The 26,453-nt window shown below is 39.0% G+C and overlaps 1 protein-coding gene across 5 annotated transcripts in view; it reads left to right on the top strand.

Annotated features, from left to right (window-relative positions):
- The window catches only part of LOC127426316 (SRSF protein kinase 1-like), a 54,589-nt gene that overhangs the window by 13,319 nt on the left and 14,817 nt on the right, over nucleotides 1-26,453 (top strand). For 3 of the 5 annotated variants that reach the window (XM_051673058.1, XM_051673059.1, XM_051673057.1), the window contains 4 exons: nucleotides 22,730-22,848; nucleotides 24,563-24,671; nucleotides 24,787-24,874; nucleotides 25,147-25,234. In XM_051673058.1, coding sequence (XP_051529018.1) covers nucleotides 22,730-22,848; nucleotides 24,563-24,671; nucleotides 24,787-24,874; nucleotides 25,147-25,234 — 404 coding nt within the window. Of the gene's footprint in view, nucleotides 1-6,231; nucleotides 6,534-22,729; nucleotides 22,849-24,562; nucleotides 24,672-24,786; nucleotides 24,875-25,146; nucleotides 25,235-26,453 lie in introns of those variants that run through there. The other 2 variants (XM_051673060.1, XM_051673056.1) reach the window with 2 other exon arrangements.

Here is a 26,453-nt window from a genome sequence, read left to right as displayed (position 1 = left end):
ATTCAGTAAATTCCACTTTCTGTCATTCCAATTCAAATCCACATACTGTGGGTGTGAACAATTTAATTACAGTTTCAACTAAAATTCAGAACTGTGCACAACCCTGCTGAGCAGCACCACTGCTCAATTTATCAGCACATCTAAACTAACCACTAGGCCACAGTTCCATCATGCCAATACTTTATGAAGTAAGAAATGTAGGCCTTATTTTGGAGTAATTGAAACTTTTGCTTTATAAATGTGTTGTTTGATTGACATGTTTTCCCGCTCAAACTGTATGATTTTGATGTAACGGGAACAAAATGTGAAATTCAAGGGAGCAAACACTTCCTGAAGTATTAAACATGCAAATGCTTATAAAAATTCATAAGCCTTTCATACTGTTGATTTATGCATTTGTTAATTACATAATAATAAATTATGCAAGACATGTGGTAAAGTGTTTTATAGTCCTGTCAATCTTAGAGACCCTACCTTTCTACTATTGCCAAATTTTTCATGGTTGCTAAGAAACTAGTAGACCATTGAATGCATGGTATTTTACTGTAGGACTAGGGGCATATTTTATTAAAGAGTAATACATGCTGTTAATGTTTTATGCATTTTTTGTTTGTGTGTTTGCATGAGGCTTTTTCTTCTTTCTCATCTCTTGTTTGTAACTAATAGCTTTAGATCAGTCTGAGGCTGTGTCTCAAGTGATTTGTGATTCATTTAGAGTCTAGTGTTTTTTCCTTCTCCTTTCATCTCCTTTCTGTTAGTCCTTATCTGCATTCTCCCACATATCTCATCTTCTAGAAAGCCTTTGACAACTTTGTTTCAAATTAATAAGTGGAGAGAGAAAGTGTATCATGCTCTCTAGTTTAGTACTAGTCTAGACCTCTTTTCATAGAGGTGATAACACTTTTACACCGAAATGCTGGTGCCTGTGCCAAAGCTGGTGCTAAATGACTACAAACATATAACATGTTTTCTTGAAGGTGAAGTGTTTAATTTCTGCTCCACTAGCATCACCAAACAAAATTGCAAAAATAATGATGCTTCCCCCGTCTTCCATTGGTCAAATAACAGATAGTCCTGCCCCATCCTCATGCCATTGGCTGAGCCAGTGTTGCTATGCCGTACTGGTCAGTATAGTCACACAAACAGAGCAGTGTTTTAATGGGAACACAGTGTTACTCTTTTGGTGGAAATCAACCTACAATTGGGTTACTTAAAGGAATAGTTCACCCAAAAATTAACTCACCCTCCTGTCATCCCAGATGTGTATGACTTTCTTTGTTCTGAGGAACACAAAGATTTTTAGAAGAATATCTCAGCTTTGTTGGTCCTCACAATGCAAGAGAATGGTGACCAGAACTTTGAAGCTCCAAAAATTACATAAAGGCAGCATAAAAGTAATCTATACTATTCCAGTGGTTAAATCCATATCCTCAGAAGCGATATGATAGGTGTGGGTGAGAAACAGAAAATGAAAATGTGAAAGTGGAGATTTATAGTAAAAAAGGACTATTTATTTATCTGTTTCTCACCCACACCTATCATATCACTTCTGAAGATATGGATTTAACCAATGGAATGTAAAAAAAGATCGTATCATATCGTAAATATACAATACCATATGTATTGTACGATATATAAACAAACGCATTATAGTGTTAGAAAAATTATAAAACAAGCAGCACAATATTGAGAACTGCGGAACAGTCTCCTCCCCGGAGAGGTGGCGCAGAACGCTCACAGGAAAACAGAGCAACACACTTACAGTACACAGGCAAGAAGATCAATGGCAAATGGCAAGAAGATTGTGCTGTAGCGGTACAGCTTGTCGAATGTGCCATACAATGGTGTCATGTCCTGGTGTTACAGTACATCAAACATGTCGTTTTATTTACACTGACATCGCTCAAATCGGTGGATTCGAATTATAAACAGCTTTGAGAACAACACTTGCGCACATGTTATAATCCGGTAGTAACAGCAGTAAAATTTACATGCAAAGTGAAATGGGGGAAGAGGGAATATAAAAATTACATGTGCCGATCGGTTTTTGCTCAAGCCGCTAAATAATATTGGATTATGTACATATATCATAAAAACCAGAGGTTAGGTTCCGCTTGAGTTTTTTTTTTTTTTTCACCACTAAATAACATTGAAAGGAGTTTTTTCCTTGCTACAGTCACTTCAGCTTGTTCACAGGATGCTTTCAGACAACAAGGCATGATTTCCTATAAAGCTGCTTTGAAACTGTGTATTGTGAAAAGTGCTATACAAATAAAAATGACTAAAGTGTAGACAAACTTATTTTCTCAAGAAAAACATGAAAATTCTTAACAATCAATCAAAATAAATGCAGTGCTGTTGTTACTTAGAGCTCTGTTTTTTGTTGCCACTGTCAGACACTTTTGTGGCATTTATGATTTAAAAGACATTTATGTCGAATCCTTGAATAAGATTAAGTGAAACATTTGTGGGTGCTCGTGTCGCATTGTATCATATCGTACCGTGAGGCTATGCATCGTATCGTGAAATTTGTGTATCGTTACATGCCTAGTCGTATGGATTACTTTTGCCTTTGCGATTTTTGGAGCTTTAATGGTCTGGTCACCATTCACTTGCATTATAAAGACCAACAGAGCTGATATATTCTTCTAAAAATCTTAGTTTGTGTTCTGCAGAAGAAAGAAAGTAAAAAATGAGGGTGAGTAAATGATGAGAGAATTTTCATTTTTGGGTGAACTATACCTTTAAAGGTGCAGTATGTAAGATTCAGAAACCCTTGTTATTAATGACACCTGTGGCCGTTAAGTGAACTGCAGCCATCTACCTGTTGCTCATGCACACACTCCATAGGGACGCGAGCATCAACCAAAACAATGACGTAACGTACACCGACATCATGCTGATAGATGAGGTAGCATAATTAAAATTACACAGTTATTATTGTTTTACTACAAACTTTGAGACTGTATATTATATTTGACTCTCCAGTGCTGGAACAGGGCTAAAACAAAGTGTGGATATAGGTCTGACTATGCGAGACTGTAGTTTGAAGTAATCACTTTTCTTTGCATGATACATAGGCTATCGTATAAACGCAGTCAATGTCGGCGTTAGCTAGCTAGCTAGCTTTATCAATAGCTGTTAGCTAAATTTGGTGGATGATGACAGTAGCTGTTTATAAAATAGACTGTACATTATAAATGTGTTGACACAATTCAGTATTGATGTGATTCCATCACAACTGACATTTTGATATATCGATGCGCTATTGTTTTATAATAATAGAATGTATATATTTTCTGTATAACCAAGTTACGTCACACTAATGAATGGAGCTTTTTGCGTTATCTTGAACATTGTCTAGCATTCATTTCATGTGTTATTGTAGTTTACCTTGCTGAATAATTACAGATTAACATTGCTTATGTCAGTTACTGTAAATCAGCATACCTGACTTATAGTATAAAGAGAAGATTGTTACGAATTTACGAAACAAGTTAGTTTGCAATTTGTCAGTGTTATCAGGCATGATCAGTTTAGCTTAAATTACACAGATCAATCCTTATGGCACTATATTTCACATGCTTTGCAGTTATGTCAGCTTACCTGTCCAATAAGAAGAATGCCAATTCAGGGTCGGTTTTGATCCTCAAAACCGAACGGAGGTCCCTCAAGGAATCTAATGCCCTGCCGATGTTCACTCTAGTTTTCACTTGACCACGATCACGTTCCCGCTTAGCCATACGGGATTCAGTAAATGTATTTATTTAATTTTTTTGGCTTACTCAGAGTTTGTGTAGGAGTCGGTGTTGTGCTGGGAGCCAGCTGTTTGCTGAATTCCATCTCTAAGATAACGTTATCTAGTGTTGTAGACAGTTGTCGCTGTTGAATAGCGGAAGAGAAGCACTTAGGCAAGGCTCTCGAGAGCGCGCATAATCGTCACATCCTTTGGATTTTCCCGGCAAAAGCGACCCGCTCCCTTAACATGAAAATGAGTCTACAGGCTTTAATAGGCAACCTAGGAAGTCCGTGAAGGGCTCATTTTTTACCGTTCACACATTGGCAAAAAAAGGCGAATATTACATGAAAATTATTACATACTGCACCTTTAAAGTTGTCTCTGCATATTAAGCTGGAATAGGAGCAGGTACTTGAACACTAAAAAATTCACTCACTTCTGCTCAAAAACGTGACCTTGAGTCTCCTTATATGTCAGTTGAATTATTCTTGAGCCAGTAATTATTCCCTCTTCTGAAAGCTGTTTGTGCTCTTCAAGTTTCAGGAGAGAGTGTAAAACCACTGACATGTCAAATTGAGTTCTTTCATTTTGCTCAGTCAAGTACAGTTGATGTCAGAAGTTTGCGTATACCTCAGCCAAATACATTTAAACTCAGTTTTTCACAATTCCTGACATTTAATCATAGAAAACATTCCCTGTCTTAGGTCAGTTAGGATCACTACTTTATTTTATTATTTGAATAATAGTAGAGAGAATTATTTATTTCAGCTTTTATTTGTTTCATCACATTCCCAGTGGGTCAGAAGTTTACATACACTTTGTTAGTATTTGGTAGCATTGCCTTTAAATTGTTTAACTTGGGTCAAATGTTTTGGATAGCCTTCCACAAGCTTCTCACCATAAGTTGCTGGAATTTTGGTGCATTCCTCCAGATAGAACTGGTGGAACTGAGTCAGGATTGTAGGCCTCCTTGCTCACACACGCCTTTTCAGTTCTGCCCACAAATTTTCTATCGGATTGAGGTGAGGGCTTTGTAATGGCCATTCCAATACCTTGACTTTGTTGTCCTTAAGCCATTTTGCTACAACTTTGGAGGTATGCTTGGGGTCATTATCCATTTGGAAGACCCATTTTTGACCAAGCTTTAACTTCCTGTTGATGTCTTAAGATGTTGCTTCAATATATCCACATAATTTTCCTTCCTCATGATGCCATCTATTTTGTGAAGTGCACCAGCCCCTCCTGCAGCAAAGCACCCCCACAACATGATGCTGCCACCCCTATGCTTAACGGTTGGGATGGTGTTCTTCGGCTGTCAAGCCTTACCCTTTTTCCTCCAAACATAACGATGGTCATTATGGCCAAACAGTTCAATTTTTGTTTCATCAGACCAGAGGACATTTCTCCATAAAGTAAGATCTTTGTCCCCATGTGCACTTGAAACTGTAGTCTGGCTTTTTTTATGGCGGTTTTGGAGTGTTGGCTTCTTCCTTGCTGAGCAGCCTTTCAGGTTATGTCGATATAGGACTCGTTTTACTGTGGATATAGATACTTGTCTACCTGTTTCCTCCAGCATCTTCACAAGGCCCTTTGCTGTTGTGTTAATTTGATTTGTTCTGGGATTGATTTGCACTTTTCGCACCAAACTACTTTCATCTCTTGGAGACAGAATGCGTCTCCTTCCTGAGCAGTATGATGGCTGCGTGGGTCCCATGGTGGTTTATACTTGCATACTATTGTTCGTACAGATGAACGTGGTACCTTCAGGCGTTTGGAAATTGCTCCCAAGGGTGAGCCAATTTTTATTCTGAGATCTTGGCTGATTTCTTTTGATTTTCCCATGATGTCAAGCAAAGAGTTTGAAGGTAGGCCTTAAAATACTTCCACAGGTACACCTCCTATCAGAAGCTGATTGTCTAAAGGCTTGACATCATTTTCTGGAATTTTCCAAGCTGCTCAAAGGCACAGTTAACTTAAGTGTATGTAAACTTCTGACCCACTGGAATTGTGATATAGTCAATTAAAAGTGAAACAATCTGTCTGTAAACAATTGTTGGAAAAATTACTTGTGTCATGCACAAAGTAGATGTCCTAAACGACTTGCCAAAACTATAGTTGCTAATATGAAATTTGTGGAGTGTTTAAAAAATAAGTTTTAATTACTTCAACCTAAGTGTATGGAAACTTCTGATTTCAACTGTAGCTCTTATGTAGCGATGTTTGTCTTAGAGGGATGTAAGAGATAAGAGTAATTGATTGTGCTGAGTGCTCTCTTACACTCTCCTTGCCGTGACTCCATGCTGCTTACCTGCCATCACTAATAAGGTTGAAAAGATGCTTGATTTGAGTGCAGAGCAGACGTACAGATCTGATGAGATGTCTAACTCACCTTCTTGTGAACTGGCTGCCTTTTCCTTCTGTAATTAGAGAGAGGAAGAGTGGATGGGATGAGAGAGAGTGTGGCGGCAGAATGTAGTGTGATGGAGAAATGAGGAGGCGGCAGTGTTTTTCACCTGCAATGCAGTGCTGGCTTTCCCTAACCAATCGGAGCGCTTGGCTCTGAGCAAAAGGGCGGGCTGTTGTTGCTGACGGCAGCAGAGGGAGAGAGACACCGAGAGAGAGAGGGAGTGAGTAAGTGGACCGCTCCAGCTCCTCAGCATTCAGCATCGGTGTGCATGTGTGTGCGCACTGATGTGGCCTTCCTGTGCCTCTGGTACATGGCTCTGTCTCTGGCCTGCCAACCCCTGTTGCCTTCATTAGCACTGTCTCTCATGGGCATCCGAGCATCCTGTAGGTAAGAGACAAACTTATACCACTGTGTGTGTGTCCATTGTATATCTTTGCTGTGTGTTTATAAGCATGTGCCATGCCATAAGAATGAACACTTTGATTTGGGTATGATAGTTAGGTTGAACATGTTCATGTAGATCAGATTTGTGTTGTATTTTCTTGTTCGTCTCTCTCTTTTTTTTTTTTTTTTACTGGTAGAACTACTGTTGCAACTTGTTTCCTAATCAGTGCACCCTGAAAGCGACGTACAATGTATTTACTGAACACAAACCAAATTTGAGCCATTGGACCCATAGTGTTAGTTTTATCACGCAAATATCAGTGTTGCTGATATGCATGCAACTCTCTGAGCTGATTAAACTCATCTCATCTCATGCCAGCAACACCAAGGTAATGGTTTAGTTTTTCAACAAACATACTGATTAAAATGTGTTGCCTACCTTTAATACACTCAAGTTGCAAAAGTGTCAGCAAAATGCACAAATTTAAATGTTGATGTAAATCTTAGAGTGCAATTAAATGTTGGGAGGAGACATTCTAGATGAAGTTTTCAGATTAATAACAGCTTTTTCAAAAGCTTAAATTCTGAAGGGGCGATGAAAGAAGAGAGCAAGATGTGTTGAATGCATGGTGTGCTGCAGGCTTCTGGGTGGGAGCCCTGAGATGTTGACGGCACACAGCCCCTTGCCATTTTTGCACCTTTCCCTTCATCTAGATTTGTAAGCGGTCAAGATGGACTTTTCCTCACATGCACAATTTAATCAGTGCTGGATTGTTTAGCATGTAGTTGTGCTGCACATTAATAGAAAGCCTCTGCAATGGTAGCGTTTGAAGGTGGCAAGTTCCTCTACTGTGCACATGCACAACCTCCATGCAATCAGGAGATTGTTATCCAAACCACAGGTGGGAGAGGCCACACAGTTAATGAAATAGGTACTAAATGAAATCAATTTAAACAACCTTCCTCTGCAATGCAGTCTGCATGCCAGTGAAAACAATGGAAGCACTGAGATTTTCAGACATTTGTTGGTGTTACTGGAAGAGGAGATTGTTTTGATGCATGCTTGAGTACTCTGACACAAGACAAGAGAATGTCATCCGTGTTGTGGTTGGTTTGTGTGGGTTGAAGAAGTTCTAAAGGCTGAGCTCTGTATTAAGATTGAATTTAACCCTCTGTGTGCCAAATGTTTCTCCCTACTCACGACGCTCATACAGACTTACACTCATGCACAGATGCACACATCCCCCTTGTTTTTCCTCTCGCTGAATGTTTTAAATGATGTCTTGTGTCAAGAGTCTGGGGAGGGGAAATTTTGGTTTAGATAATAGTCCAGGCTGGTTGCTAAGGATTGATGCTTTTATTAGAATCCTCCTTCACTGAAAAATAATGTAAATTAGAGGGAATTATGGAAATGTGATTCATAGTCTGGATGGCGTGATAAGGAAGTGTATTTTCTGCAACTTTTCTGGCCATCGATCATGAGAAGCCTTATTTTATGGTATTTAAAACACATTTCAAAAATTGTGTGCGAGAAATCTTGCAAACTTAGTCAAATTCAGCTTTGACTGGTTCTTTTATGGAACTGTTACCAGCCTGATACCTTATAAACACGACTTTGTTTCCTTGCAGAATGATACAATTCTCTGCACTCTAAATGCCTGAAATTTCATAAAGTCAGTCAGTCAGATAACAGGTCATATACAGTATACATACACCAATCAGCCACTACATTAAAACCACCTCCCTATTATTGTATAGGTCCCCCTCGTGCCGCCAAAACAGCGCCAATCTGCATCTCAGAATAGCATTCTGAGATGCTATTCTTCCAACCACAGCTGTACAAAGCAATTATCTGAGTTAACGTAGACTTTGTCAGTTCGAACCAGTCTGGCCATTCTCTGTTGACCTCTCTCATCAACAAGGCATTTCCGTCCACAGAACTGCCGCTCACTGGATGTTTTTTGGCACCATTTGGAGTAATTTCTAGAGACTGTTGTGTGTGAAAATCCCAGGAGATCAGCAGTAATACTCAGCAGAAATACTCAAACCAGCCCATCTGGCGCCAACAATCATGTCACGGTGCAAATCACTGAGATCAAATTTTTTCCCCATTCTGATGGTTGCTGTGAACATTAACTGAAGCTCCTGACCCGTATCAGCATGATTTTATGCACTACTGCCACACGATTGGCTGATTAGATAATCGCATGAATGATTGTAGGTGCCAGATGGGCTAGTTTGAGTATTTCTGTAACTGCTGATCTCCTGGGATTTTCACGCACAACAATCTCTAAAATTTACTCAGAATGGTGCCAAAAACAAAAAAACATCCAGTGTTCTGCGGCAGTTCTGCAGATAGAAACATCTTGTTGGTGAGAGAGGTCAACAGAGAATGGCCAGACTGGTTCGAACTGACAAAGTCTACGGTAACTCAGATAACCGCTCTGTACAATTGTGGTGAGAAGAATAGCATATCAGAATGCTATTCTGAGATGCGGGTTGGCACTGTTTTGGCGGCACGAGGGGGACTTACACAATATAAGGCAGGTGGTTTTAATGTTGTGGCTGATCGGTGTATATATAGGGCTGGGTATTGAAACAGATTTCCCGATTCGATTCCGATTCACAAGCTTACGATTTTGATTTGATTCGATATTGATTCATATGGGTATATTTCAGTTATAATGTCCATTTTGCTTACATATGAACTAAATTATCTCTCAGCTAATGCAGTTAATTACACAGGGGACCTTCTCACTAGGTACATAATGACAAATTTATTTTACAATTTATATTGTATCATTAGTTTTTTATCATATTGGTCATACTTTAGCTTTTTAAAAATGTACAAATCCATTTATTCCATCAATAAATATGATGTCGTGAAATTGCATATATAACATTCTGATTGAACATAACGAGAGCACACAGCATTTTTATCACATCCGTGCCATGCGTGATTAGAATTTAAAGTTTTTTTTTTTTTTTTTTTTTATCAACAACTAACTGTAAAGAACAGAAAGGATATTAAGACTTTATTTAATGACACATGGATTCAGTAGATCTTGTCTTTGGACACATTACATAGAATGAGATCCCAAACTTTTACACTCAACAGAGAAAGGATCTCAGTGCAAACCTTCTCCACTATACTAAATCACTGGTGAGTGAAATCTGAACATTTAATATACATTAATACATTAATATACGCTGTTTTATAAGTATAGCCACAAGACTTGCATAATGTGTGTTAACATGATTTTAGTGTGATAAAATTGCTTGCTGACCTTTCCTGGGTAAAATTATGTCCAATTACAAGGTCATTGCCTCGAAGACGTAATGCCATAAACCCTAAATGACCATAAAAACAACTATTTAAACTAATTTAGAGCTCAAATAATACACAAGTTTTAACAGAAGAATTAATTTAAATGCTTTACTAAAATTGTAAGCTTCATATTTCTTTAAACCCTCAAATAGACCTTATTCACAGCAGCGCCATCATTGATTTTTGACAGGAATTTCAACGAGGCTGTGAGGGAAAGACGTACAGTCTCTTCAATGGGTTGTACTGTTGTTTGAAGTGTTTTTGGATCGGTTCATTGTCAAAGCATTGAAAAAATATCTATAAAATAAATTTCAGTTGACAAAAAACTCCAGACAACATTTGTGAGTTGTGAAAAATTAGATGGGGATCTAAGAGCTTTTATACAGTGCATGTCATTGAAAAAAACTGTAAGTCTATCCCTCACAGCCTTGTTTTCATTTCCATCAAAAATCCAAGATGGCGCTACTGTGAATAAGGTCTAGAATTCAATTTCATTGTAAGTGCCTCACTGTAACCTCGGTTTTTGCTTTTTTGTGTGTGGAAATCAACATTATGACAGAAATGCTGTCAATTGAGCTTAACTTGTTTTGAACCTGGAATACTCCTTTAAATGTTGTTTGCGATTATTACCTTAATGATTTTGGAAAGCTCTTATTATTTTTGTGGCCAGAATGTGTCCGTCGGTTTGTGGGCTGAGGCTAAAAATAATAGACTGTAGGCTTGAGATTAATCAGAATTTAAGTAGTGTGTTCAGCAATCTAAAGTAGATTACATCCTTTCCTGCAGAACCTTTGTTTTCCACCAGCTTGAATAAACAACCAGATAAATTATTCCGTGCCTTGATTTTTATTTTTATTGTTTGTTGAAAGACTAATGGATATAATTAGAGAGTTTAAACGGCTCTGACACACCCTATACCAACACTGAAACACGATCCAGGGGGACCAACCTAAGCGAAATTATCAAGGAGAAGCAGAGAAGTCTGACAAATAGATAAACAGTTGCCCACCCTAAAGACCAAAATGCCCCTCCAAAGATCACCTAGTACCACCCCTGGTATTCATACAGAAAAATTGTATACTTTGCACATACGAAGCAAAAGTATACATACAGTTGAAGTCAGAAGTTTACATACACTTAGGTTGAAGTCATTAAATCAAATTTTTTAACCACTCCACAAATTTCATATTAGCAAACTATAGTTTTGGCAAGTCGTTTAGGACATCTACTTTGTGCATGACACAAGTAATTTTTCCAACAATTGTTTACAGACAGATTGTTTCACTTTTAATTGACTATATCACAATTCCAGTGGGTCAGAAGTTTACATACACTAAGTTAACTGTGCCTTTAAGCAGCTTGGAAAATTCCAGAAAATGATGTCAAGCCTTTAGCCAATTAGCTTCTGATAGGCTAATTGGCCAGTTTGAGTCAACTGGAGGTGTACCTGTGGATGTATTTTAAGGCCTACCTTCAAACTCAGTGCCTCTTTTTTTGACATCATGGGAAAATCACAAAAAATTTGGACCTCCACAAGTCTGGTTCATCCTTGGAAGCAATTTCCAAACGCTTGAATGTACCACTTTCATCTGTACAAACAATAGAATGCAAGTATAAACACCATGGGACCATGCGGCCATCATACTGTTTAGGAAGGAGACGCATTCTGTCTCCTAGAGATGAACATAGTTTGGTGCAAAAAGTGCAAATCAATCCCAGAACAACAGCAAAGGACCTTGTGAAGATGCTGGAGGAAACAGTTAGACAAGTATCTATATCCACAGTTAAACGAGTCCTATATCGACATAACCTGAAAGGCTGCTCAGCAAGGAAGGAGCCAGTGCTCCAATACCGCCATAAAAAAGCCAGACTACAGTTTGCAAGTGCACATGGGGACAAAGATCTTTCTTTTTGGAGAAATGTCCTCTGGTCTGATGAAACAAAAATTGAACTGTTTGGCCATAATGACCATCGTTATGTTTGGAGGAAAATGGGTGAGGCTTGCAAGCCAAAGAACAGCATCATGTTGTGGGGGTGATTTGCTGCAGGAGAGACTGGTGCACTTCACAAAATAGATGGCATCATGAGGAAGGAAAATGATATGGATATATTGTAGCAACATTTAAGACATCAGCCAGGAAGTTAAAGCTAGGTCGCAAATTGGTCTTCCAAATGGATAATGACCCCAAGCATACCTCCAAAGTTGTGGCAAAATGGCTTACGGACAACAAAGTCAAGGTATTGGAGTGGCCATCACAAAGCCCTGACTTTTAATCCGAAAATAGAAAATTTGTGGTATGAACTGAAAAAGCGTGTGCGAGCAAGGTGGCCTGCAAACCTGACTCAATTACACCAATTCTGTCTGGAGGAATGGGCCAAAATTTCAGCAAATTATTGTGAGAAGCTTGTGGAAGACTACCCAAAATGTTTGACCAAAGTTAAACAATTTAAAGGCAATGCTACCAAATACTAACAAGGTGTATGTAAACTTCTGTCCCACTGGGAATGTAATTAAATAAATAAAAGCTGAAATAAATAATTCTTTCTACTATTATTCTGACATTTCACATTCTTAAAATGTAGTGATCCTAACTGACCTAAGACAGGGAATGTTTTCTACGATTAAATGTCAGGAATTGTGAAAAACTGAGTTTAAATGTATTTGGCCAAGGTGTATGTAAACTTCTGACTTCAACTGTAAAAGTATATGTATAAAGCCTACTGTAGGAATAGTACGAGAAATATTGAGATCACTTTGTTAACGAAGATCAATGTGTCATTATCACTCTGTGTTTCTATCCTGTTTCTTTTTACCAACAAAAATAGTTGGCTACATCCTGTCCACTTCTGTAGATGTCTGCAAATTTACTGCTTGCATATCCAAACAGGAGCTGCCACAGACTGAACAAACCTTGACATGGCTTGGGGTTTGCAATCTACAGCCGAGAGCACAGCCACTTCAGAGATTTCTGCAACCTCTATGACCATCCATCATTCAGAGACTCCGCTGTTCAATGAGGCTTTTATAAATGGTCTGCTGGTGATTGACCTTGTTTAATGACACTTTTAGAAAGCTGTTCCATCGGGATTTGAAATCTATGAGAATTAATCAGAGAGAAGTTATAGAGTTGACCAATGGGGTTGTTTTGCGATTCATCTGAGTGCCTTCATCAGTTCTTCATCATTGAGTGTTTTCAGAGCATAACTTTGGATTGATTAACTATAATGCTGACATGTGCATGAGTGTCTATGTTCAGTAAATGCATGTGTGAGAAATGAATGCGTCTTAAATGAATGTGAAAATTGTCAGTTACTCACCCTCATGTTGTTCAAGGCCCGTATGACTTTCTTGGAGAATGTTAGCCACAGGCACAATTCACTTTCATTTTTTATTTTTTTTTTCACACAATGAAAGTGAATGGTTACTGACGCTAACATTCTGCCGATAGAAAGTCATATAGGTTTAAAAACAAATTGAGAGTGTGTAAATGATGACAGAATATGTTTTTGGGCAAGCTATTCCTGAATGCAGTAATTCCAAACCAGGGGTACGCATACCCCACCATAAGCAGGCTCCAGGGGGTAAATGAAAAGAATTAAATTTTGCTATGTTGAATTTATAAAACAAAATGTACGACTTAAAAATAACAGGGATTAGGGCTGGATAAAATATATATTTTCCAATTAATCACAATCTTTATTTGAATAATCTTGATATCCATTTTTAACTCTAGCTCTTTATAATTAACCATATTAGTCTGTTCTAACTGCACATTTCACTGCTCATTTCGTCTGGTTTGATTTTTGCTGTTGATGAATAAATGTCAAAAATAATATTTATATAGGCCTGGGTAGCTCAGCGAGTGTTAACGCTGACTACCACCCCTGGAGTCGCGAGTTCGAATCCAGGGCATGCTGAGTGACTTCTAAGCAACCACATTGGCCCGGTTGCTAAGGAAGGTAGAGTCACATGGGGCAACCTCCTAGTGGTTGCGAATAGGGGTTCTCGCTCTCAATGGAGCGCGTGGTAAGTTGTGTGTGGATTGCAGAGAGTAGCATGAGCCTCCACATGCAGTGAGTCTCCACGGTGTCATGCACAGCGAGCCACGTGATAAGATGCATGGATTGACTGTCTCAGAAGCGGAGGCAACTGAGACTTGTCCTCCGCCACCTGGATCGATGTGAGTAACCACGCCACCAAGAGGACCTACTAAGTAGTGGGAATTGGGCATTCCAAATAGGGAGAAAAAATAAAATACAAATGTATATTTATATTTAAATTATATTTAGCCTTTAGTAAACATCTTTGGTTTTGTGTCGAAGGAGTGCTTGAGCCTTACTGATGGTGCTGCGGGGGTACTTTAAAGCAATTTTTTTCCAACCTTTTTTCCCGTTAAGGATCTGGGCTGGCAGCCCAAAGGTTGTTTGAGAGTTGCAGAGATCTTTACCATTAGGGTCTTGAGTAAGTCTGTTAAATGATGAAATAACCAAAACCCTATCCACATAGAATTAAAAGGGCTATTGACACTAAAGAAATGCTAGGCATTCTGGTATGTTGACTGGTGTGTGCTGTCTGAGTTGGCAATTGTAGAAAGTAGGAGCACCCACAATCTCTCCAGACTTGGGTTTCACAACATCTTATTAGGCAAAGTTTTGTCATTTTGTCAATTCCTCCCACAGCAGAGTGTTATAATCTAAAGAGAAAATCTGCTGTCCTCTTCTGTTAATACTGAACTGCACATCTTCCCAAAGTTTTCAGGAAAAAAGATAAATCATCACAATGGATTTTACATCGGGTTTGTCCTTAATGCATTACCATAGTGCATATTTGGGGAGAACAGATTTGGGTGTCGTAATACACTGCCTGGCCAAAAACAAATTTGCATACTCGAATATTTCGTTGGACCGCATTTAGCTTTGATTACGGCACACATTTGCCGTGGCATTTTTTCGACAATATGCAGTGGCACAACATTTATTTCCATCCAGATTTGCATAAATTTTTGGCCGAGATCTTTGATGACGGCAGAGTTGAACCGCTCCGTAAAGTCTTTTTCAGCACATCCCAAAGACTTTCAATGGGGTTAAGGTCAGGACTCTTGGTGACCAATTCATGTGTGAAAATTATTTCTCATGCTCCCTGAACCACTCTTTCACAATTTGAGCCCGACGAATCTTGGCATTGTCATCCTGGAATATGGCCGTGCCATCAGGGAAGAAAAAATCAATTTGATGGGATTGCCTAGTCATTCAGTACATTCAGGTATTCAGCTGACTTCATTTTATTGCCGCATAATGTTGCTGAGCCTAGACCTGACCAACTGAAGCAACCTCAGATCATAACACTGCCTCCAGAGGCTTGTACAGTGGGCACTATGCACGACGAGTGCATCGCTTCATGCGCTTCCCTTCTTACCCTGACGTGCTCATCGCTTTGGAATGGGGAAAATCTGGACTCATCAGACCACATGACCTTTTTCCATTGCTCCACAGTCCAATCTTTATGCTCCATAGCAATTTGAAGTCATTTTTTCTGATTAACCTCACTAACAAGTGCCTTTCTTGTGGCCACACAGCTGTTTAGTCCCAATCCTGTAAGTTCTCGTCACATTGTACGTATGGAAATGCTCTTTCGCTATTAAACATAGACGTGAGTTCTCCTGTCAATTTTTTAGGATGTGACTTCAAGCGTTTAGTGATCTCCGATCATGATCATGATCATTCAAAAAAAAATTCCGACAACATTTCTTCCGTGAAGCTGATGGTTCATCACTATCCTTCCAGGTTTTAATAATGCATTGGACAGTTCTTAGTCCAATTCCAGTGATTTCAGCAATCTCCTTAGTTGTTTGCTTGATGCAGGTCAATAAATTGCCCCTTCTGAAACACAGTAACATCTTTTCTACGACCATGGGATACGTCTTCTGACATGGTTGTTTAAGAAATGAGAAGCTACACATTGCATCGGTTAGGGTTAAAGAATTGTTGCCAGCTGAAACATATTAATCACTGCAGTAATGATCCAATCATAGGCTCTTAAGTATCTGCTTATTTAAATCCAAATGGTGACTTTCTTTTGGCCAGGCAGTGTAGAGTGACATGAGTGAAGGTTAATGGGATAGATCACCCAAAATTTTAAATTCTGTTGTGATTGACTCACTCATGTTGTTCCAAACCCATAAGACTTTCTACAGTGGAACACAATATGAGATGGTAGGCAAAATGTTGGCCTCAGTCACCATTCACTATCATTGTATGGGAAAACATTCTGCCTTACAGCCTCTCTTGTGTTCCACAAAAGAAAGTCATATGGTTTGGAAGAACATGAGGGTGAGAAAATGATTACCGAATTTTCATTTTTGATGAAAACTATCCCTTAAAGTTATTTTCCCATTACCAATTGGAATTTGCAAAAATAATGATGGTTTTCAAACAGGTTTCCCAAACCCCTTCTGCAGTGTCCTTTCCGCCCTGCTTCTGTCTCCCTTTAAGGAAACAGGTTGTCCAGCCCCAAACTTGCACCATTGGTTGAGCCAAAAGTTGACATGGCTGACTGCCCAACCAAACAGAGCAATGTTTAAAGGAATCACAGTCAAAATGGCTACGTTCACACAGCTGTTTAGGTCCATACAAAGCAAGTGAAGGATGGCTAGAACTTAGAAGGTCCAAAAACCATATAAAGGCAGCATAAAAGTAATGCATAATAATCCAGTGCTTAAAGCCATATATTCAGAAGCAATATGATGTGTTGGTGAGAAACAGATTATTATTCAAATACTTTTTTACTATAAATCTCCACTTTAACTTTCACATTCTTCTTTTGTTTTTGCCAATTCGCTTCGTGCATATCGCCACCTACTAAACAGGGAGGAGAATTTATAAATTGCAGGTTCGGTTGCATATGAATGGAGTGTGAAGTTTAGTGTGTCCGTGGTGTTAGTAGAGGTTTGATTACTGTTGATTACCGACAGTGACTTTCGTTGCTTTTTAGCATAAAGCGTGTCCATTAAACTGATGAAAGCAGCTCCGGCTGAAGACAGCGACTGGATCTGTACATCTGGACACACGTCTTTATGAGATAACAGAAAACACGAGACACATGTGAAAAGTACTGTCTAGCTCTCTCATTATCTAACAATAGATCACCCAAAACTGGTGATTAGCATGACTGACAACTAGTTGTCAGGTCCGGTCCTGTTCACACGGCACAGGTTTACCGAAAATATAGTTGTTATGAGTCCTGAATATTTAAGGGTGTCTGTTCGGGTACAGAATGCGATTGTCACGCACTTTCAAACAGAACTGATAACTGTATTCTGCTTCTGTGTGAATGTGGCCAATGTTTACATGGTTCTGCAAATGGCTTTTTTATAGTTGTTATTCATGTTATTTAGTATGTCTCTGCAGCTGACCCTAACATGATCCCATTTATTACATGGCGACTTACCAGTGAAATAAATAAATAAATGGACATAAAATATTCAAGTTGAAATCATTTTATTATATCAGAAGAAAGAGATTGTGGAGTGATACTAGAGACCAAATTAACACAGCTATGCTGGAAATCGGTTTCTGGGACAACGGTCGATCTATACAGTTTAGCTGTCATCTGTCATGTTACAAAAATATTTGACTGCAGAAACACGTGTTTGGCCAGTCAGAATCAAGTATTCCAGAAAGCCATGTAATACATTGGGATGGAAGAAAATATTTTTACATATTGAACTGCCTGTGTGCTCTTTGAAAAGCTGAAAATGTAAAACAATGATGATGTTGTGGTGAAGTCTTAAACTCGCATTTAGTTCAGTGCCTTGTCTCATTAATTATGTCTGTGAGGATGAATCTCCTGGGTGTTAAATACTGTCTACTCTCAGATTGCAGTTCTCATAGTTATCTTTTAATGAATATTTCCGTTTTTGAATTTTACTGTAACTTATTTGACGATAATATAGGAACTTTATATAAGAAAAGTTAATCTTGTCGTCCTTTTCCACCAAAGAAGATATTCAAGGCATAGGCTCTTAAATGGATAGTTCACACAAAAATTACAGTTATGTCACATTTACTCACCTTCATGTTGCTCCAAACCTGCATGATTTTCTATCTTCTATGGAACACAAAAGTAGCCCTTTTCCATCAACACGGTACGGGTGCAGGTTCCTGGGCTGGTGCGAATTCTCAAACTGTTCCTCGCATTTACACTGAAGAAAAGATCGTTCCGGCCCCAAAAGCTTGCTGGTCTCTACGCAGGAACCGATTACGTCGGGGGGTGGAGCGTGTGATAATGTTTCGTCACCAGGAAAAGTTTTCAAAAACAACAACTCTAGTGTCCGTCTGCAGCAAAGAGTACTTCATTATAACAACAATAAAAAAAGGTAGACATCAAAAGCTTTGGGGAGTCACGGACGAAACAAGCACTTTCTCATGAAATTGTCTTCTACGGAGATCCGAGATAAATAGAGAGGTCGCAAAGGGGAAAAAAGTCTACGAGGAGATACTGCAAGAAATGATGCACGCCAGTGTTTAGTGTCCTCTGCAGCTGATCTCAGTAGTTATTAGATTTGCCAACTTTGTTAGCTTTCCGTACACTCTTCTCAACTTATTTTGTGCGTGGTTTTGTTCAGTAAGGGGATTTTTGACCAGCTAGTCACTTTCACTTCTAGTCACGGCTATCTGTTAAGTAAACCGATGGGATTCTCAATCAAGACTTAAACATAATATTATATGCTATGGCAGAAATCCAAATATAACCATCTGCTACACCAATTTTAATAACGATTTCCACTGTTACAGTTGATAGTACTTAGAAAGTTAAGCTCCATTAAAAAGTTCTTATAGAATGTAATTTCATTACCTGTCGTCTTAAGAGTAGATGTCATCTCTGGCAATCATGTTGAGCAATGTAATAATGTTGGATTGCATTTATCTATATGTTTAAATCTGTCCACAATGACAGAAGGAAAAGCTGTACACAAACACTGTGACATGCCGTGTTTATGTCTGAGGTATCGTAAAACTAGTAGCCACGTAACCCGTGACGTCACAGTTCGGATTTGAAGTCAGTTGAAAAGCACGTCCGATTTTCGATAGGCTCCAGATACCCCAGGCATGAACCAGCCGAGTACAGGCTCGGCACGAGAACCATCACAATTTCGGTAGAAAAGGGCTAAAGGAGATCTTGGCTGCCATTCAATTTCATTGTATTTCTTTCATTTTTTTTAAACAATGAAAATGAATGGTGACTGAGGCTAACATTCTGCCTAACATATCCTTTTGTGTTCAATGGAAAAAAGAAAGAAATACGGGTTTGGAGCAAGATGATTGTACATGTTGGAAGAGTTATTCAACATCTGCTCTGCTCTGAGCTGTGGGTGTGTGTGTGTGAGTAAGTGAGTGCATGTACAGTACATACAGCTCTCTCTCCCAAACCCCCCAGACCAGTGTAGCGTTCAGGCGTAACTTCGCTAATTATCTCCCACTTGCACGGCCTCTTATTATCTGGGATCTAGCTAAATTAATTATTTTCTGGTGTAACACCCACAATGTTCATCCCTTAGTACACATACAATCATTTTATACAGGCAGACTCACTAATCACATTTACATTAAAATACACATCCTGTTTTGGTGGCATAGTTGATTTGCTTCAAATCAAAAACTAATCAACTTATGATAGCAGAATTTGTAAATCCCAGGGATTTGAAGTAGATGTTTGCCATGTGGCTATATTTGTCACTGATGGCGCCTTCTTTATTGAAATACTCACTGATGCACAAAATTGAAACCGAGATAATAGTTTTGCAATTAAAAGGTTTAATGTTAATGAGAACTGTCTGTCTTATGTGATGTTGCCACTGTAAATTGGTGGAATATTAACCTGAGAGCTCAGATTTGTGGGAAAAAACTTAGCATTTTTCCGCTGCGGTGTTCTTTGGAAAGTGCCAGACTGTTCTGTTTAACAGCATTTATTATTCATAATTCTTGCAGATGCACAATATGACTTCCACCTCAGTCTGTTCAGTTTGGCCAGATTTAGTCATGTAGCCGTTTCAAATTTTAATACGATGGTAAACCAACAGAAATTAACCTGAAGTGGGGTCAGCCTAGGGTAAAATGTGTTTAATAGCTCGCTGTCTTTGATCTGTTTCTGCTTCAAACATGTTGTGTGAGTTGTTTATAAGCCATATTGAAAAAGGTTTTTCACTGTTTTCATGTATCCTTGTAAAGGCTTAGGTTTTTGCGGACTTAATTCAAATTTCTAAGCCACAGTTCAGAGCCCAGTTTAAGATGCAGAAAACTACCAATTGTTTTAGAGAGATTATGCTACAGTGGAAGGTGAGCTCATCAGCTTAAAGCTGCATATCTAACTAATATCAAACATTAAAATGTATTAATTGGTTTATTATTGGTTTATAAATGTCTTGGCAGCCAATAATTTACAGCATAAAACGCATTGTGGTCAGCAAAAAACAGAGGTGGTTATTCTGGCTGCAAGTGAGCCTGTTTTGTTATTAACAATTTGTATTGATTCCATTCACAAATTAAATAAACAGAGCAGAAAATACAGAATCAAATTATATACATTAAGCCCCTCCTTCCGAATATTCCCAGCCATACAGAAATATCCTTAATGAAAACCTGGTCCAGAGCGCTCTGGACCTCAGACTGGGCCGAAAGTTCACCATTGGGTTCAAGTCTGGACTTTGGCTGGGCCACTCAAGAACATTCACAGAGTTGTCCCTAAGCCACTCTTGCGTTGTCTTGGCTGTGTGCTTAGGGTCATTGTCCTGTTGGAAGGTGAACCTTCGGCCCAGTCTGAGATCCTGAGTGCTCTGCACCAGGTTTTCATTAAGGATATCTCTGTATTTGGCTGCGTTCAGCTTTCCTTCAACCCTGACCAGTCCCCTGGTCCCTGCCGCTGAAAAACACACCCACAGCATGATGCTACCACCACCATGCTTCACCATTGGGATGGTATTGCGCAGGTGATGAGCGATGCCTGGTTTTGAGGCCAAACAGTTCAATCTTCGTTTCATCAGACCAGAGAATCTTGTTTCTCACTGTCCTTTAGGTGCTTGTTTTTGTGTCTTGCACTGAGGAGAGGCTTCCGTCTGGCCACTCTGCCATAAAGCCCAGATTGGTGGAGTGTTGTAGTGATGGTTGTCTTTCTGCAAGTTTCTCCCTTCTCCACACATGATCTCTGGAGCTCAGTCAGAGTTACCATCTGGTTCTTGGTGTCTCTTATATAGACAGGTGTATGCTGCTCCAAATCATGTCCAATCAATTGAATTTGCCACAGATGGACTCCAATCAAAGTGTAGAAACATCTCAAAGATGATCCAGAGAAATGGGATGCACCTGAGCTAAATTTCAAGTGTCATAGCAAAGGGTCTGAATACTTATGTCAATGTGATATTTCAGTTTTTTCTTTTTAATAAATTTGCGAGTTATCAAAAATCTGGTTTTTGCTTTGTCATTATAGGGTATGGTGTGTAGATGTGGAGGAAAAAAGCATTTTAGCATAAGACTGCAACATAACAAAATGTGAAAAAAATGAAGGGGTCTGAATACTTTCTGAATGCACTGTATTACTAAATAGAGGTCTACCGATAGTGGATTTTGCCGATATGATGACTAAGGTGGTGGAAAAGATAACGACTAATCGGCCGATAGTTTTAAAATCGATTTATAGAATGTTAAAAAATGTTTAATCTTTCGTTACTATGACGGACACAGACATAGAGGCTGCAAGATGCAGATCCCAATCCCAATTAAAAAAATGAAGATATTGTGAGACTTTTAACTGTAAACAAGCCCAAAACACACAAGGGACTCTTATTTTGAAATTACAGAGACTTGGCTCCGTTACAATGCTCTATATTTAAGTATTTATCTAAATTTAAAAAATGTTCTAGCTTATATATTTACCAGATGAAGGGTTTTGTATACTTTAGCAGATGAGGTTTTTATTATTATTATTCAGAAGATATGAAGTTGATGGCACGATGTAGGCTATGTGCCAACAGGAACTGTTTCATATACAGTAGTCACATTTTTCTTTGCATGCCTTCGCTTCAATTTAGAACACTTGATTATCTAAACAAAATGATAAAATATGTATTGAAGATAAAAATATGAATATTGTCAATGATGAAAAATTTAGATACAGCAAATCCCACATGATTGTTAAAAACAAATAATAAAAAAAAAAAAACTATCAGCAACTATCTGTAACTCATACCAATTAATCGGTAAAACCGATATATCGGTCTACCTCTACTAAATGATACTGATTAGGCATTCATGTAACATTGTTAAAGTCATATTCATGCTGCGTTCTGGTAAAGCATTATCTTATGTCATTTTCTTATGATATGCTCATCTCACAGCTTTGCTGTAACCGTATCCACACACACTCTGAATGTGAAAATATGCTTTAAAATTTCACTCTGCTTCACGCCTCTTAAGATTTCCTTCACAACTCCCTCTGGACTAGTGTTTGGAGCTAGAGTCAGCCACAGAAGACAGACTTACTAACTCTGCAACATCACAGCATTCCCTTTAGATTAGCATCTGCACTTATTTATGTGTTTCATAAATATCTGATCCTACATTAGTGGAGCCCAGTAGATATCCATTGTGTTATGATGCAATATCAAGATAATGATGGTAATAGTATACATAGCAAACCTTCCAAAGGATTTTCAATTATCACCAATAACTGCATATTAAAGGCACTGGGAAATATTTGCCTGTCTATCCATCACTAGCAAATCTAGAATAAGATGTGTGAAGGTAATTGGCTGTGGGTGGTGGTTGTTACGCAGCTGTTGTTTCATCTGTTTTCTAAAGATAAGCTTTCTTCCTCAAGGCCTGAGCCCCACCCGAGGGGAGCTGCACAGCAGCCTGATTCCTCTCTGCAGGAGCAAGATGAGGAGATCTTGGGCTCTGATGATGAGGAGCAGGAGGACCCTAATGATTACTGCAAGGGTAGGAGTCCTGTGCTAATAACAATTTTAGTCAGACGCAGATATGATTCATGGGTGCAATAAAATCTAGTCTCTCTCTCTCTGTGAATCTGTACCTGTTAAAAAAGTGCTTTTCCACCATCATGCCGATTGATTTTGAGCATGGTGAGTAACAGTTTCAGTACCATTTCCACTTGAGCACGGTTCAGTACGGTACCTGTTAAAAAAAAAAAAAAGTGCTTTTCCACCATCGGGCCGATTGATTTTGAGCACGGTGAGTAACAGTTCCAGTACCATTTCCACTTGAGCACGATTCGGTACGGTAAGATCACAAACCATTCCTGGCCCTGATTTATCAGCACAGTTAAACCGGTGTCACACTAGCTGATTTTTCCAGTGATTTTCAGGTGAGCTTCATTAACATAATCGCCGGCCAGTAGGTGAGAGATGGGATGCACATTCGCGTTTGCCAGTGGGAGGTTATTTTTCCCATGTCTGTCTGGACTCCCTGCTGATTTAATGGTTCCAGCAATGGAAAAAAGGATCCAACATGTTAGAAAAAATCTTTATGTCCTTGGGGCGAGCTCTAGTGTTCTCTTCAAGTGACCAATGAGCTTCTTTTACTGAAGAGCTGACAAGACATCAGGCTGATCTGAACGTCTTCATCGCACTCAGCTTTATATCACAAACGCTGATTGCAATCCATAGTGATTCTCTCTCCAACCGTTTTCCCTGTGTTTTTTTTTTTTTTTTTTTACACTAAAAATGACTAATGAAACCAGAAGGTGGAGGCACAATGGTCTGTTTTTATAAAACGTAATTTCTTTACTCAGTGAAAGCTGAATATGGAAATATGCGTTCTACGGCAAGCCTCGAGGGGATAAATACACAATCACGCACTTACACAAGGTATGTTACTCCATGAATCACATCGTTAATCACTCTTTTATAATTGTTTATGCTCATGTGGCACTCCTGTTGTTATTTCAGCGTGCTTCAATCAGAGAGAGAGTGTTTCGGTGAGTTGGTATGTTTGTTACCTCCCCACCATTTTTAATTGGCATGTGTGTCATACCTATGACTGAAGAGAGCGAGATCTCTGCAAAACAGTCTGCATGTGTGACACCCTTGGCCAAAATCGAGTTGTTTGGAGTCTGCTAGTGTGGCGCCAGCTTTAGCTAACAGTGCTCAGGAGGAAAAAGAACTGCTGCTGGAACGCCCTTAGTGAAGTGGTGACTCAAGTTTGGCCACTTGCTCAGTCAGTCCATTTTAATGTTGATTCCGCAGCACCACAGTGGACACAGAAACTAACAGTGTCAGCGAGCCCGGATTGGTACAGAACGGCACAATTCGATGGTGGAAAAGTGCATATAAAGTTGTCACTGAAGAGCGATTGTGATTTTGAACCTCATAGTTTTGTTTTGGTGACTTAATGTGAGATAACCCAGATACGTGCTGCCACATGGAGTTCCGGAGAACAAAAAACTTTAGGCATTCTAGGTAAACTAATGATGGTAAAATTTTCCACTAAGGAAAACAGACATATGTATTTGACTTCAATCAATTACATAACTTATTTCAGCAGGGGTCGGCTCATCAGTCTTAAAATTCATTTTATTTGGATTTACTTGCCTCAGCCAATTTCTGCTCTCATTTGGTGCTTGTCGAATGTTTATTTTGGACCCTTTTTTAAGGTGTTGTTGCTGAGTTTTCTAATGACCAAAAATTTTTTGTAGGGGGTTATCACCACGTGAAAATAGGCGACCTGTTCAATGGATGTTACCACGTAATCCGCAAGCTGGGATGGGGTCATTTTTCCACGGTTTGGCTTGCTTGGGATATACAGTATGTTTACCATGTTCGCCTTGTTTTACCAAGATCACCTTTCTGCAGTATCATTGTTGTTTTGGATGTGTTTTAAGAATGTGAACATAGAGCTTATGTATTGTTTTGGTTGCAGGGGGAAACGCTTTGTGGCAATGAAAGTGGTTAAGAGTGCAGAGCACTACACTGAAACAGCACTCGACGAGATCAAGCTCTTGAGAGCGGTGAGCTACCCCTGACACCAGCGCTGCCATAGATACCATTATGATCAATTATTCGCAAGATAATTTAGTGTCACATGAATTTGAGTATATGAAACTCAGATTTACCACATGGCCTGGGGAAAGCAATTTCCTCGAATGAGAGTGCTGTCAAGGTTTATTTTATAATAAACCAAAGACAATGGTTTTAAAGTGTTGATTGTCTCGCCTGTAAAACTGTCCAAGGTCTGTGAGTTATTTTTATTTTTTTTCTTATCCCCTTCTTGTCAATTCAGGTCAGAAACACGGACCAGAATGATCCCAGCAGGGAGAAAGTGGTGCAGTTATTGGACGACTTCAAGATCTCGGGAGTCAACGGAACTCGTATCCTTGTCATCGCAAACATGCCTGTTTTTTCTACTGCTGTACTGTGTATCGCAGTGTTTCCTGGGAGTTTAGGGTATTTTTAGGATGGGATATTTTACAGGGTTGTGAGCTTGCAGTCTGAATTTAATGCGATGAATTTAAAGGGCCAGGTACCGCAAAATAATACAGACAAAGTGTCTTTCTGTTGGATTGCCTGTGCTGGCTGCAAATATAGAAAAAACAGAGTGAGGCCAGTGCAGTCCTTTTCATTCTTTTAGACTCAAACTCACAGGATCGAGCTTCTAATGAATTTACCACAGAATCCGCCTGAGAGGTTACTGCTTTAACATATGACTCACTCACTGAACCGCAGTCATAAGAATTTTCTTTAATGTCTGACTCAAAATGAACCGAGAACTGTATTATGTATACTTAAGGTTCATGAGACATAAAGGAATAGTTCACCTAAACATTATAATTTTGTCATTATTTACTCACCCTAATGTTGCTCCAAGCGCATATGACTTGCTTTCTCAAAAATTAATTAAAATCATTAATTTGCACTTAAACCGAATTATGGCGGCGACATCATCGTTAACAGGAAACCTTATTGGTTCTCGTTGTGTCTTGTGACCAAACGTCACGATGTCATGTTGCATGTTTGGTCACGGAACTTGATGAAAACCAATGAGATTTCATTTGAGAGTGTAAAACAGCCTAAATTTAACTCTGTTCATCACACAATGATCATATTCCTTCAGAAGACTGGGAATATAGTGCATGAGTGGTTTTATGGTGTTTTTGTCCTTTTTTGAGCTTGACAAACCGGAGTCACTATTCACTTGCATTATGGCAAATAAACCCTTGCTGTGTCCCAAACGACACACTATGCACTTATAAATATACTATGCACTCAGCCATATAGTGTATACATTTTCAAAGTGTAGTATCATCCCAAATGGAACACTTAAGGTTTTTTTACTACACAGAAGCATTCGCAGTTTAACAGCTGATGGAAATGATGGTTCAAGCACACGTGAGGTGTTGCCGCTAGTTTTCTCGCTTGCCAACCTCAGTTCAGCACTTGTATCTTAAACAGCGTACATATTCACACAGCTTGGGGTGATGGGAAAGCATTCAACTCACATTTGTAAGGTGCTGTATTCACTGAAGTTTCGCCAGCTGCTACATTCTTCATTATTTACAATTGTTTTGTGAGACCAGCAGCGCAGCCAGG

This window comes from Myxocyprinus asiaticus, chromosome 35, assembly GCF_019703515.2.
Source record: "Myxocyprinus asiaticus isolate MX2 ecotype Aquarium Trade chromosome 35, UBuf_Myxa_2, whole genome shotgun sequence".
Classification (NCBI taxonomy): Eukaryota; Metazoa; Chordata; class Actinopteri; order Cypriniformes; family Catostomidae; genus Myxocyprinus; species Myxocyprinus asiaticus.
The sequence above is the reverse complement of the archived record's forward strand: the minus strand, read 5'-3'. Positions and strand labels throughout refer to the sequence as shown.